Source organism: Anabrus simplex, chromosome 4 (assembly GCF_040414725.1).
Source record: "Anabrus simplex isolate iqAnaSimp1 chromosome 4, ASM4041472v1, whole genome shotgun sequence".
Classification (NCBI taxonomy): Eukaryota; Metazoa; Arthropoda; class Insecta; order Orthoptera; family Tettigoniidae; genus Anabrus; species Anabrus simplex.
The window spans coordinates 368,192,590-368,205,446 of NC_090268.1; the positions used below are offsets into that span (position 1 = coordinate 368,192,590).

Sequence of the window (12,857 nt, forward strand, 5' to 3'; positions counted from 1 at the left end):
AAGTTGGAAGGCAAGCCTAGCATTCATTCTCTGGAACTATGATGGGTCTAAGTGAGCAACTGTCAGCTTGGGGCAGACTCTAAGCCCAGCATATCCTGATAGATCTTCTTTGAACAGTTCCCTATAGAAATTAAAATTAATGATTTTGTCGTTATAGTGAAGTTCTACTTTGTCATGAAAGTGGTTTCTTATGCATTTCAATGCATGCACGAAGTCGGAGAAGGCCCAGATCATTCTCTTAACATCTGCAGGATTAATGATGTGAGGTTGTAGAGAACTTGTCTTGCCACTGATTCCTAACGATTTCCAGGCCCTTTTATTCTTCTGACTACCATCACAAGTAAATCCAACCACACTCGCCCCAGCCTCTTCTAACAGCAAAATCAACTGTATTAGAATTTTTGCAAGAATGTCTCCTGGAGTAGCATTTCTGCATGCATAAACAGCAACTGGTTGCACCCAATTATGCATAAAAGGTACGAACATGGACACTAGTGCGTGACTTGCAAGCAAGTTCTTCAAGAGGTCTGGCGTGTGTTCACCTAAATCAACTAATCCATCTAATTTATGGGAAAAACTATTGAACTGGATTTCTTCACTTAGCTTAACTTTGTCAAAAATAACACCATAACGTGAATTATCATGTTCATCCTTAAGAAAATCTGAAATAGCATTTATGCTATGCATATATTAACTCCATAAGGGCACTTAAGCCCTTTACAAAGTTGTCTCAAGTAACTTTCTGAGGGCAGAGGCAAGAGGTCATGTCACCGACAATGACTGAATCCTTTCGGTGATTTTATTCTCAACAATAAACTCTCTAAAATGAATTCATTGCTGTACCTCATTCCATTAGAAGATTTCACCTGGCATTTCTTAAGCATGGTATCGATTACCATCCTGCTAAGGTGTTTGTTATCTCTATAATTAAATTCCTGTGTATTTCTAACCAGCTTCTCCAGTAAATTAATTCTCGATTCTGCAGTCTGGACTGGATATCTAGCTCGAATTAAATTTCGATTAGCATTTTTTAGGCGCCTTTTGAGCGATAATATTGTCTTTTCGACAACAGAAAGCACACTAGAAGAACCCAAATTTTGATCAACATTAGAGTGACCTTTTAATTCTCCATTCGCTGCTACACTCCCGTCTTCAGTCTTCTTTCTTCTTCTCCTAGTGGTGTCTACATTCTACTTCCTGTTGGGAGTTTCACGGGACTTAATCTCACTTGAAAGGTATTTCGGCAAATTGGGGAAAATACGAGGCACTGATCCTAGATGTAATTTCCATCTCACAAGAGGCATAACCACTTTTTCACCATTCACTATAAAATTATCTGATTTTACTATCAAATCACCAGAGAAATGAACTTGACAAATTCTACTATTATGCGTTAACACAGTATCCTTTCGTGGAATAGCTCTGGCCCATTTTTTCAAATTTATTTCTATCCTTCCATGGTGAAAAGAATCTTATATCATTAACAACTCTACCATAGACTGACTTACAGCCCGGTACAAAACAGTACATTTTGTTGAACTATTAATTTAATCAGGCCACATAACACACGTGCTTTAAGTGCACAACACACAATTAACTGAGTTTAGGAACTGAAAGCAAAGAAAATTCAACTTATTGACTTGAAATATCTTGCACAATAACATCTACCCAAACTTTCCTACACATGGTTTCCCGGTCTACTGAAGCACGTGTTGGACACCATCGCGTGCAGTGTTAAACTACCATGCTAGAACGGCTGAGTCATCATACTTCTTATTCTATTCGTCATGTTAAGATGTTAAACGAACATTTCCCAGTTCAATGCAGGACCTGTAGTATAAAGAAAAAAGAACTTAGAGAAATGTGTTTAGGGAGTGGATTGCTGAAGTAGAAGAAATGTGTCAAGCGTCTCCTATCTACGGCATCAGTAAGCTTATCTGTTTCTGTGTAGATCTTGATTTGGTTTATTAAATAACCGTAGACTACAGATGAAAAATACAATTTTCTGCCCTTAATTTGGTTAATTTTTTTTTACCTTGTACATTATAGAATCGTAAGAAAACAATAGTTTACACTAACCTTTGTACAATCAGCTGTGATGAACTCTGCAGTAAATACAGGAGCAAATCCTCTTTCATATCGACTTCGATTCAGGAGATCATGGTATCGATTTTGACACTGTTCCATGGAAGTAGCAGCCAGATCTGCACAGATGAGGTGGTTTATATTACCTCTCCGCCATTTGAGGAGATCTCCTCCTTTACCGCAACCAATGTCCAGCACACGTATGGTATTTGCTCTACTTTGCTTTATCTTAGTTAAATATTCATCTGGAAAATAAACAACAACATATAATCTTCGTAGCCTCCCACATTCAGTCACAGTATATGAATTAATCATAAAGCCAACACTTAATCAGCCAGTCAATACTAAAATAAATAGTATACTGGCTGATTAACAGATAGTTTAATTTAAGAAAGGAAAAATAATGCTGGAAGGTACACAACTGGAAACAGTAGACCAATATAAATATCTTGGGTGCATCATTTCAAGTGATAACAGAATACAGCATGAGATTAACAACCGCATTCAAAAATCAGCTCAGTTTTACCATCAAGTTCGGAACCTCCTCTGGAACGAACAAGTTCCCTTAAGATCAAAGCAGATTCTATTCCAATCATACTTCACCCCCATAATAGCATATGGCCTAGAAACCTGCACAACAACCCAACAAGTGGACAGCAAACTACAAGCCGCAGAAATTAAGTTCCTACGAACTACGGTACAGAAGACAAAAAGGGACAGGGTAAGGAATGAAAGAATAAGGGAGCAAGCTGGTGTGTACCCATCCCTGAATGAAAAAGTGACAAGGGCCCGTTTGAAATGGTTTGGCCATGTCAAACGAATGGACGATGGAAGGACAGCAAAACAATGGCTACACACAGTCGAGGCCGGAAAACGACCGGTAGGAAGACCTAGGAAGAGGTGGCTGGACCAAGTGAAAGAGGACATAGGAACAAGAGGAATCAGCTGGGATGTCGTCTTGAGAGAAGAGTGGTACATGGACAGACAGAAGTGGAGAGTGCTCGTAAACCACACCCGGGCAACTGGAGTGGAAAACTGATGATGATGATGATAAGTGGTGACTATGCCTTATTATAACTTTCTTCCTTCTGTAGCGTACATATTAAGAAAAAATCAATTTTCATTAAGCATTCAAAAGCATGAACAAATTTTCACCTTTATAATGTTGGCCGGCAAGGCAGAAGAAGTGGTGGTATACAATTTCTGGATTCAGTTCCAAATATCTCTGCAGTGTTCATGTCGAGTGAGGGCACATGGCGCTACTGATCATGATTCATCCACCGGATAGGGACGTTAAGCCTTGAGCGAACCCCTTTTGTGCTATTCGATCAGGAGTGGGCGATGTGCTGGCATCAGGTTTCACCCTCTCCCTTCCTACTATCATATGTCGCATCGTTAATTTCATCTCAAACTTTTCAGACGAAGTTGACATCAGGAAGGACATCCAGTTGTAAAAACTCGCTATGGAGATTCATCTCACTTCATACGTGACCACGTATAGAAATGGGACAAGAATTAGACATACATACAACATACAATCTAGCAATTCATTTATTGGAGAATTAACCTCAATTTCATGAATAACTATGGAATGATTGCTTTCAGGTATGGATTACTTGCTTCAATCGTATCTACAATATCCTAGTTTTGCATTTCTCTTCATTTCCTAATTCTAAAACAATGCCTTTAGTTATTCATCCTCTAGAAAATTAAATTATTTCCATGAATGAGTATAGAATGATTGCTTTCAGGTGCAGATTTCTTGCTTCAATCCTAAAATTTTACATTCCTTTTTGTTTCTTTTTAATTCTGAAACAATGCCTTTATTCTGCATTATTTTGATTCTGTTTGTGCCAACCTGTAGACACTTCGTTTCAAATGTACACTGCAGCAATTGGAAAGTCTGCCCTGAATCTTTGGTTTAACATCGTACAAACACGCTGAAAGTTTTCAGCTAAGCAAGGAGGGGAAAGGGCTAGGGTTGAGAAGGTACCAGCCATGGCCTTAATTAAGGTACAGCCCTAGCATTTATGTGGTGTAAAAATAGGAAACTGTGGAAAACCATCTTCTGGGCTGCACTCTGAATCATTCACCTCAACTTCATCGTTAGGGGGAAATTATAATTACAGGGTATAGAAAATTCTGCTTATCGGTAAATTACTCGGTAGTGGGACATAACATGTAATAAACTTCATGGTTGGTCCGTATTGAAAATTGTATATAAATTTGAAACAATTAAGTTTATTGAAGTTGTCAATCCATTCAATACAATACATTAGCGAGTATGTTTTTAACTTAAGCATGACTCGTAAATTGCGACATGTTTCGCCCTTGTTGTGGGCATCGTCAGCCTATCTCTCAGCCTCAAAATCAATTGACATCGGGATCCTGATACATTCATACATACATTCATAACATAACCACGTGGACGACACGTTTGTTATTTGATATAGATGTTGATTCCCATAGGGAATCTGAAATATTTGTCCTGAATGAGCAAATTTATAATACCAATATAAATGGTCCGTTATTGGACATTATAAATTTTCCAGCTAGCTCATTCTTGGTTGCCAGCGTTTCGCCCTCGTGTGCTAGGGTGGGCTCATCAGTTGGTACCTAGCACACCTACCAATACGCTGGCTAGTGCATACCGTGGAGGCCACTGCGTAGGCTAACTGGAGCCACCGGCAGTGCCAATGCACTAAGAGACTTTGTCTCATCACTAAAAATTGATGCCTGCTTGGCCATCAGATGATATAGATGTTGAATCCCATAGGGAATCTGAAATATTTGTCCTGAATGAGCAAATGGGAATCAACATCTATATCATCTGATGGCCAAGCAGGCATCAATTTTTAGTGATGAGACAAAGTCTCTTAGTGCATTGGCACTGCCGGTGGCTCCAGTTAGCCTACGCAGTGGCCTCCACGGTATGCACTAGCCAGCGTATTGGTAGGTGTGCTAGGTACCAACTGATGAGCCCACCCTAGCACACGAGGGCGAAACGCTGGCAACCAAGAATGAGCTAGCTGGAAAATTTATAATGTCCAATAACGGACCATTTATATTGGTATTACGTTTGTTATTATCGATAACGAAATAAACAATAGTGATAAACTTAGAATTCCTCAATACTCTTGACAATCATATAAAATTTACAAAAGAAGACGAGAGTAGCAGTTCATTGAACTTCTTAGACATAACTACAACACGCTCAAATACAAGGGTTGGGGCAAAAGTCATGGCAACTATTTTTTTCTTGAAGATACCAGTCCAGTTGAAAAATGTTACATATTAAGACGAAAGTACAAGGTGTTAACTACATGTGTGGACAATGAATAGCACTGAAATATCGTAACACACTAATTTATTACGGTAGTATACAGGGCAATATGGCCTTCCCGGTGCAAAACACAGTACACATAAACTTGACATGACAAACCTGGGCCTAAAGACCCTCAAAGTAGTCCCCTGCTACTGACTCCACACGCTGCCAACGATGTGGGAGGTGCTGAATACCATCTGCCTCAGCATTCGCCGCACCATGTGTGAATCGGGTCATCTGTTGGCGCACAGCATTAGCAATGTCCTCTCGTGTTGCAAACTGCCTACCACGTAGTGGTTCCGTAATCTTTCGAATGAGATCAAAGTCACAGGCCAAAATGTCGGGAGAGTACAGTGGGTGCTCCAATTCTTCCCATCCCCAACGTCGCAGTAGCTGCCCTACACACATTGCTTTATGTGGTTTTGCATTGTCGTGCAGGATTATTGCACCGTCCACAAGATCTGGACGTTTCACCCGAACGCCACGTCGTACCTGTCGCACCAGGATGTCCCTATAGTACTGTGCGGTCACTGTTCTGCCATGTGGAACAAAGTGGCAAACAATGACACCTCTGATGTCATACGGACGGTCCCGAATGTTGCTCATCACTGGTTGACACACGTCCTTGCTGAAACTTTCCTACCCACCGTGCTACTGTATGGTACGGTAGGGCATTATTCCCAAGGGCTTCCACTAATTCACGGTGACATTCAATCGCATTTCTCCCTTGTAGAACGGCTATTTTGATGTAAGCGCGCTGCTAAACACGGGTTACTTCCATCTCGCACGACACTCACCAACTGACTGATTTCACAGCCCTTGCGGCGCTACTACCAGCTATTACAGAGCCATCTGCTGTTTTGCATACACACTATGCCTGCAGAACTTCCACACGACACATATATGTTTGTGATCCGTTCACATATCTACAAGAAAAAAATAGTTGCCATGACTTTTGCACCAATCCTCGTAATAGTTTCAGTTTTCAAATCTACAGAAAACTTACTAATTCCCCCATGACAATTAAAAATGATTTGCTGCACCTGACATAAAAAAAACAGGCCGCATACTACAACTTAGATTTATAATGTCCAATAACGGACCATTATATTGGTATTACAACTTAGCCTATCGAGCATTCAAGATTCCCCTGTCACCAGAAAGCCAAAAGAATAAATTAGAATACTTTAGAAATTTGACCAAATTTAATGGTTACAACACTGTATTGATTAACAAGATCATTAATAAAGTAAAAGCTTGATAAACCAGATAAGTCTAATTACGTATCTTTCACATACAATAATTCACGCACCCACCATGTTTCTAACCCCCTTAAAAAACAAAATATTACAATAACATACAAAACTCAGAACAATAATTACAGTAAATTTTTTAATCACAGCACTAAAGCAAAACAACGACCCTTTCACAAGCTCAGGAATTTACAGACCATCATGTGGACAATGTTTTTGTTTGTATATTGGTCAAACAGGCTGTAGCTTCTACACTAGATACCAGGAGCATTATATTGCAAGTAAACATAATAAATTTTCTGCAATGAGCATCCATATGAGAGATGAAGGCCATCAGTTTACAACCATAAATCAAGATCTTACAATCCTCAAGAAATTAAACAAAGGAAGGTTAATTAATGAATATGAGAATATTTACATTTTTCTAGATCAGCACTTTAATAAAGACTGTAATTTAAACAACTTTTCAGATACCAAGAATTCCACTTACGAAACTTTACCTAAATTACTGCAATTATTAAATATAAAGGGTTGCACGGTCAAGAATATCTTTAAACTTCCCCCTTCAAATCTATATATTTAAAATAAGAGTTCTGTCTGTACACTGCTCAGAATTTGAAAAGAATGGTATTTCTGCATCGGTCATGTCCACAGTAACAAGGAAATGCACTTTTTACTTTTCGGTAATTTCTGTCTGTCTGTATGTATGTATGTATGTACACGCATCACGAGAAAACGACTGAAGTGAATTTAATGAAAATTGGTATGTAAAGTCGGATGATGAACCGCTACAATCTAGGCTATAAATTATTTTATTCACGCTGAGTGAAATGGTAGTTTAGGGGAAGGCCTGGAGTTTAATTCTCAAATATTTACGTTCTTAGTGGTTGTATCTTAATGAACATTGGTATGCAAAGTCAGGGAATAAGTCGCTATAATCTAGGCCATCAATAATTTTATTCACGCTGAGTGAAATGGTAGTTTAGGGGAAGGCCTAAAATGTAATTCTCAAATATTTGTTGTTAGTGTCCTATCGATAAATACTACATAATTAACATTTTAGTTATGTAGTAAGTTAGTAGTAGTTCCGTAGAAAGTTATTACATTTACGATCAATTATGTCTTATACATTGTTACCGTATCGCCTATAATCACAGAGATATTCATGAATTTGGATTTTTGTTACTAAGTCCATATCAGCGCTGAGTCACGAGAAAATGGGTAAACAGAATTTAATGAAAATCGGTGTGTAAAGTGTGAGAATAAGGAACTACAGTCTACGATAAATAATTTTATAAGACGCCCTAATATCACAAAGCCGAAAGAAAACTAATGTGAAGGCCTACAGTATAGAAAGCTCATAAAATTAATCAACAATAATATTACATTGACCATTGTTTGTTGTGATGTGTTTTGTGTCTTCTTTTTCCACTCATCTCCGATAGATAGGATTACTGCTGCGTACCGAGTATTTTTTAAAAAATTTGCTTTACGTCGGACCGACACAGGTAGGTTTTATGGCGACGATGGGATAGGAAAGGGCTGGGGGTGTGAAGTAAGGGGCCTTTGCCTTAATTAATGTACATCCCCAGCACTTACCTTATGGGAAACCACCGAATACCAACTTCAGGGCTGCTGGCAGTGGGGTTCGAATCCACTATTTCCCGGATGCAAGCTCACAGCTGTGCGGATCTAACCACACGGCCAACTCGCCCGGTCGTACCGAGTGTAACAGCCTGCCTGAATACTGGCGGGAAGTAGCTGGGTGGTTAGATAACTTTCTTCTTTAGCATGCCATTCCTCTGGTTCATAAATTTTTTGATACTACTGGTACGTAACACACTGGTTCATCATAGCATTCGAGCTATTCAGTCCCTACTCTGAGGCACTGATTGGAACGAGCAGTGTGCAAATTTAACGGAATAATGGCAGAGGAGTGTTCCCGGCAGTCTGCGACATGGTCATTCCAGCTCTGGAACTTTGTACTGTTAGACTGGCACTGTAGTACTATTCGTTGAAAGTTAGAAAGTGTGCGGTTTTTCATTTGATCGAGTATTTTATATCATAACATTGCTCTCAATCGCTACATTCCTACTGACGTTTTTGTAATGACCTATGTTAAATTCAGTTAGGAAAACCACAAAGTCAATCTTTCTGACAATTCCGTAGCGAAGCACAGGTACATCAGATAGTGCTCCTATAGATTCCAATACCCTAACTTCCTGTGGTTGCCCCACACTAACATGCCCCCACTGATCAACCAGACACGTGAACACTTCGCCCACCCCTCCTACCACCTAAGACATCACACCGCTACAACACACGAAGTACGAGAGCAGTAACTGTCAGTCGAGCTGGCAACAAGAATGACACCATCTTGCCATATACAACAGAAGGAGGTAACCAAAAAGCTCCATAACTTAGCTCTTTAAGCGATTAATAACACCATCTCTTCTATAAAACATTTTCAATTTTGTTACAGACATTCTAACAACTTCATTTCCTCAGTGGATATCATTCTTCCGTCTAAAAAGTTGGTATTTCGTGAGCTTCCCATTTCAACCAACATCAAGACAGTGCCCGACACCACACTTCCAACACTTTGGAACTATCGTTGATCTACCTATCCTTATTATTCGTTAATTCTCTAAACCATTACAGCGTGCAAATTAGGTCGCCAGTCAACAATAGACCGTTTTTTAAAATAGCTTGAACCAAGGGTCTGGCTACAGTATAACTCACAGCTGTTTCAATTCCACAATCTGTTGATGTGCCTTTGGAAAGAAGACTTCAACTTAGAAAAATACGACTACGATTATAGAAACGTCAAGATGTTTTATAACATCCTTTGAGTATGATTAATAGATATTATCAGACACCAAACATTGTAATTAGCATACAATCATAGAGTGTATCGGTGTAAGATGATAATGATGCCTATTTGCTCTTGTTGCTTCACTATGTCAAGAGAGTGCTGCACTGATCAGTCCAATACTTCCATGAGTCAGTGTCTCGAGCGGCAAGTGCTCAAATCAGCTGTGACGGGCACTTTTCGCCTTTATGAGCCTAAAATCGGTGGTGGGTATTAAAATTTACGCTGTAAAATATTTGCAGATGTATTTCAAAACAATCATAGTAATTTCTATACCCCTGTACCAGTTGTAACTATGTGTGTATCATGTACTGTATATCTTGAAGTGTATGTGTGTCAAGTTACTACCTGCTTGCTGTCATATCAGATCACATATTTCAACTGGCATCTCACCCCGATCCCTGGGAAAGAGGCCACATTTTCCTCGGGGTAAGATGGACACTCATAATAACTTAACATATATATATTTATTTTGTAGACAATGCCTATAAATGATGTAAGAACACAAACAGAGGTCAGTGGAGTGAAAAAAGTCTCCATTGAGCAATGGAACATATTGAACCTTGTGGCATGAACTGGTTCCGAGCTTCTCAAGAGTATGACATTCAACATCGGACCTTGAAAAGACGGACAGAGAAAAAAGAATGACAAAAAACGAGGAATGAGACCTCAAAGTAAGACATTTAAACATATCATTTAATTGAGTTTCAAACCATAAATAAGTAGGCAAATAAATAAAAATACATAATAAAATAAAAAGTCAGAATTTATGATAATAGTAATCAATTACAATTACGATAAAACAGTATTACTTTTAGTAATAAATATTGGTGTTTTGTTTCGTAGGTTGCCTTGGAGCAAAAAATGAGAAACAAATTGTACTCTACATTAAGAGACTACAGGCTTCCGGATTTTCTGCTACTGGAGAAGGTTTGCAAAAATTAGCATTTCAATTTGCCGAAGCGAATAATATGCTTCACTTCAACAAGAATGCTTGCACGGCAGGTTGGGATTGGTTGCAGTCATTTTTAGACGTTTTCCTGATCTTGTGAAGAGAAATCCTCAAGGTTTTTCCATCGAAAGGGCAATGAGATCCAACAGAGAAGACACTGGAAACTATTTCAAGTTGTTAGAGGATGTTCTCTTGTAGAATAATGGCTCTCAACAGCCTGCTGGGGAATTGCAACCAGTACAAGTGTTGCAGTGAAACCACGAACCTCGTTTGAAAAGATTGCACCGATAGAAATTTTGGAACCACTAGAAAAAGGAAGTAAGAAAACTGCATCTGTGTTGACAAATCAGGAAGACCTAAAATGTTTGAAAGAAGCACAACACAGAAGGACCAGCACGAAAAAAACCCTCCTACCAGCAAACAAGAGAGAAAAGGAAAATCGAGTGCTGAAGTCAATGACTGTGTTGTGTGCAAAATAAACTATTACGGAAGAAACGAACCACATTCACTGCAAGAAATGGCTTCATGAAACATGCACAGATGAAAGAGATATATGTAACGACTGTGCTGAAAAACGGTAAACATCAACCGTAGAAGGTTGGTAATTAAAATGTATTATGGTTATTTTGTATTATTTGACAATAAATTACATACTAGAATTGGTAACATTCATATATTTGTATCAAATTTATTTTGCCATCTTAACCCCAGTCTTTAAGGTGAGATGCCTAGTACGCTAACCTGTAAAAACTATCATACTGTAGCATACAGATACTATGCTTTTAACATGTACAGTGGTTTTCAGTTTGAAAAAACCTTGCCAAACATGTGTGATAAACCTCGTTTTGAAAATCTCAATTTCCCATCCTAATTTCATGTAGAATCAAAAAGTATGGCATCTTATCCCGATGTACTCTAATCATCATCAATGTTTCTTATAACATCCTTTGAGTATGATTAATAGATGTTATCAGACATCAAACATTGTAATTAGCATCCAGACAATCATAATCATCATCAATGTCCCACTCCAGTCACCTGGATATGGTTAAAAAGCCTCCTTCACTCCTTTCTGTCCTTCCACTTTTCCTGCTCCATTACTTCTGCCACATCCAATCCAGCTTCTCTAATGTCTTTCCAAATCTGATCCATCCACCTTCTTCTCGGTCTTCGAACTAGTCTCTTTCCCTTAACTGCTCTTTCCAATTCCCTTCTTGCTACCTGTTCCTTTCCCATTCTTTCTAGATGTCTGAACCATCTCAGTCTTGCTATCTGTATCTTCTGTACTAACGGTTCTATATTTAGCTCTTCTCTGATTTTAATATTTTGAATTTTATCTCTTCTTGTCTTTTTAACCAATGTTCTTAAAAATGTCATTTCTACTGCTTGGATTTTACTATCTTGTCTCTTATTAGTAACCAGCGTTTCTAGTCTGTATGTTACAACTGGTATGAAATACTGTTTATATAATGTTAATTTCACTCTCTTGGGTACTTTGTCATCCCATAAAAGTTCTCTGACTTGATGATAAAATGTTGTATCTTTACTTAGTCTGCTATTAACTTCAGGGTTGATTTCATTACTTCCATTAATAATGCTACTCAGATATGTAAATTGTTCTACATTCTCTAACTGTTCTCCATCTATGTTCAGTTGGCTTCTCTTTTTCTCTTTTCCACAGTGCATAACTACAGTTTTCTTTTTACTGATTACCATTCCAAATTCCTTCAGATTTTCATTACAAATGTCCAGTCTCCTTTGTACTTCCTTTTCTTCCTTTCCCCATATCACCACATCATCTGCAAATACCAAAGGATTCACTTCACTACTGATACTCTGTTTTACACGTTTTATGATTTCATCCATCAATATAATAAACAATAATGGTGACAGTACACTTCCTTGCTTGAGACCTTTATATGTATAAAATTTTTCAGAGTCATGCACCAACAAATGAAAAAGATATTAAGGATACATTTTATGAAGATTTATCAGAATTATGGAATTGAGTGCCGCACCATGATGTTAAGATAATATTGGGTGACTTCAATGCAAAAATAAGAAAAGAGAATTTCCACTATTGGTGCAGAAAGCCTGCATAATGAAAGTAATGAAAATGCAGTGTGGCAGATAAATTTTGCTGTATCAGCTAACATGATCATCAGCAGTACTATTTTTCCTCACAAACTGATACATAAAGAAACTTGGTATTCCTATGATGCCCAAACAGCAAATCAGATCAACCACTTTCTTATAGATATGCTATATATTGGGACCTTTCCCACCGTCACCCATGACTCATGGGACCATGTGACAACAAACCAACCCTTTCGGGTCACGAACACATGGGACCATGCTCCACGGAAGTCG

The 12,857-nt window shown here is 38.4% G+C and overlaps 1 protein-coding gene across 1 annotated transcript in view; it reads right to left on the minus strand.

Annotated features, from left to right (window-relative positions):
- Positions 1-12,857, minus strand: part of Rnmt (RNA guanine-7 methyltransferase) — a 170,344-nt gene that overhangs the window by 76,866 nt on the left and 80,621 nt on the right. Inside the window, exon 3 of the mRNA XM_067146565.2 lies at positions 2,080-2,330. Coding sequence (XP_067002666.1) covers positions 2,080-2,330 — 251 coding nt within the window. The remainder of the gene's footprint in view (positions 1-2,079; positions 2,331-12,857) is intronic.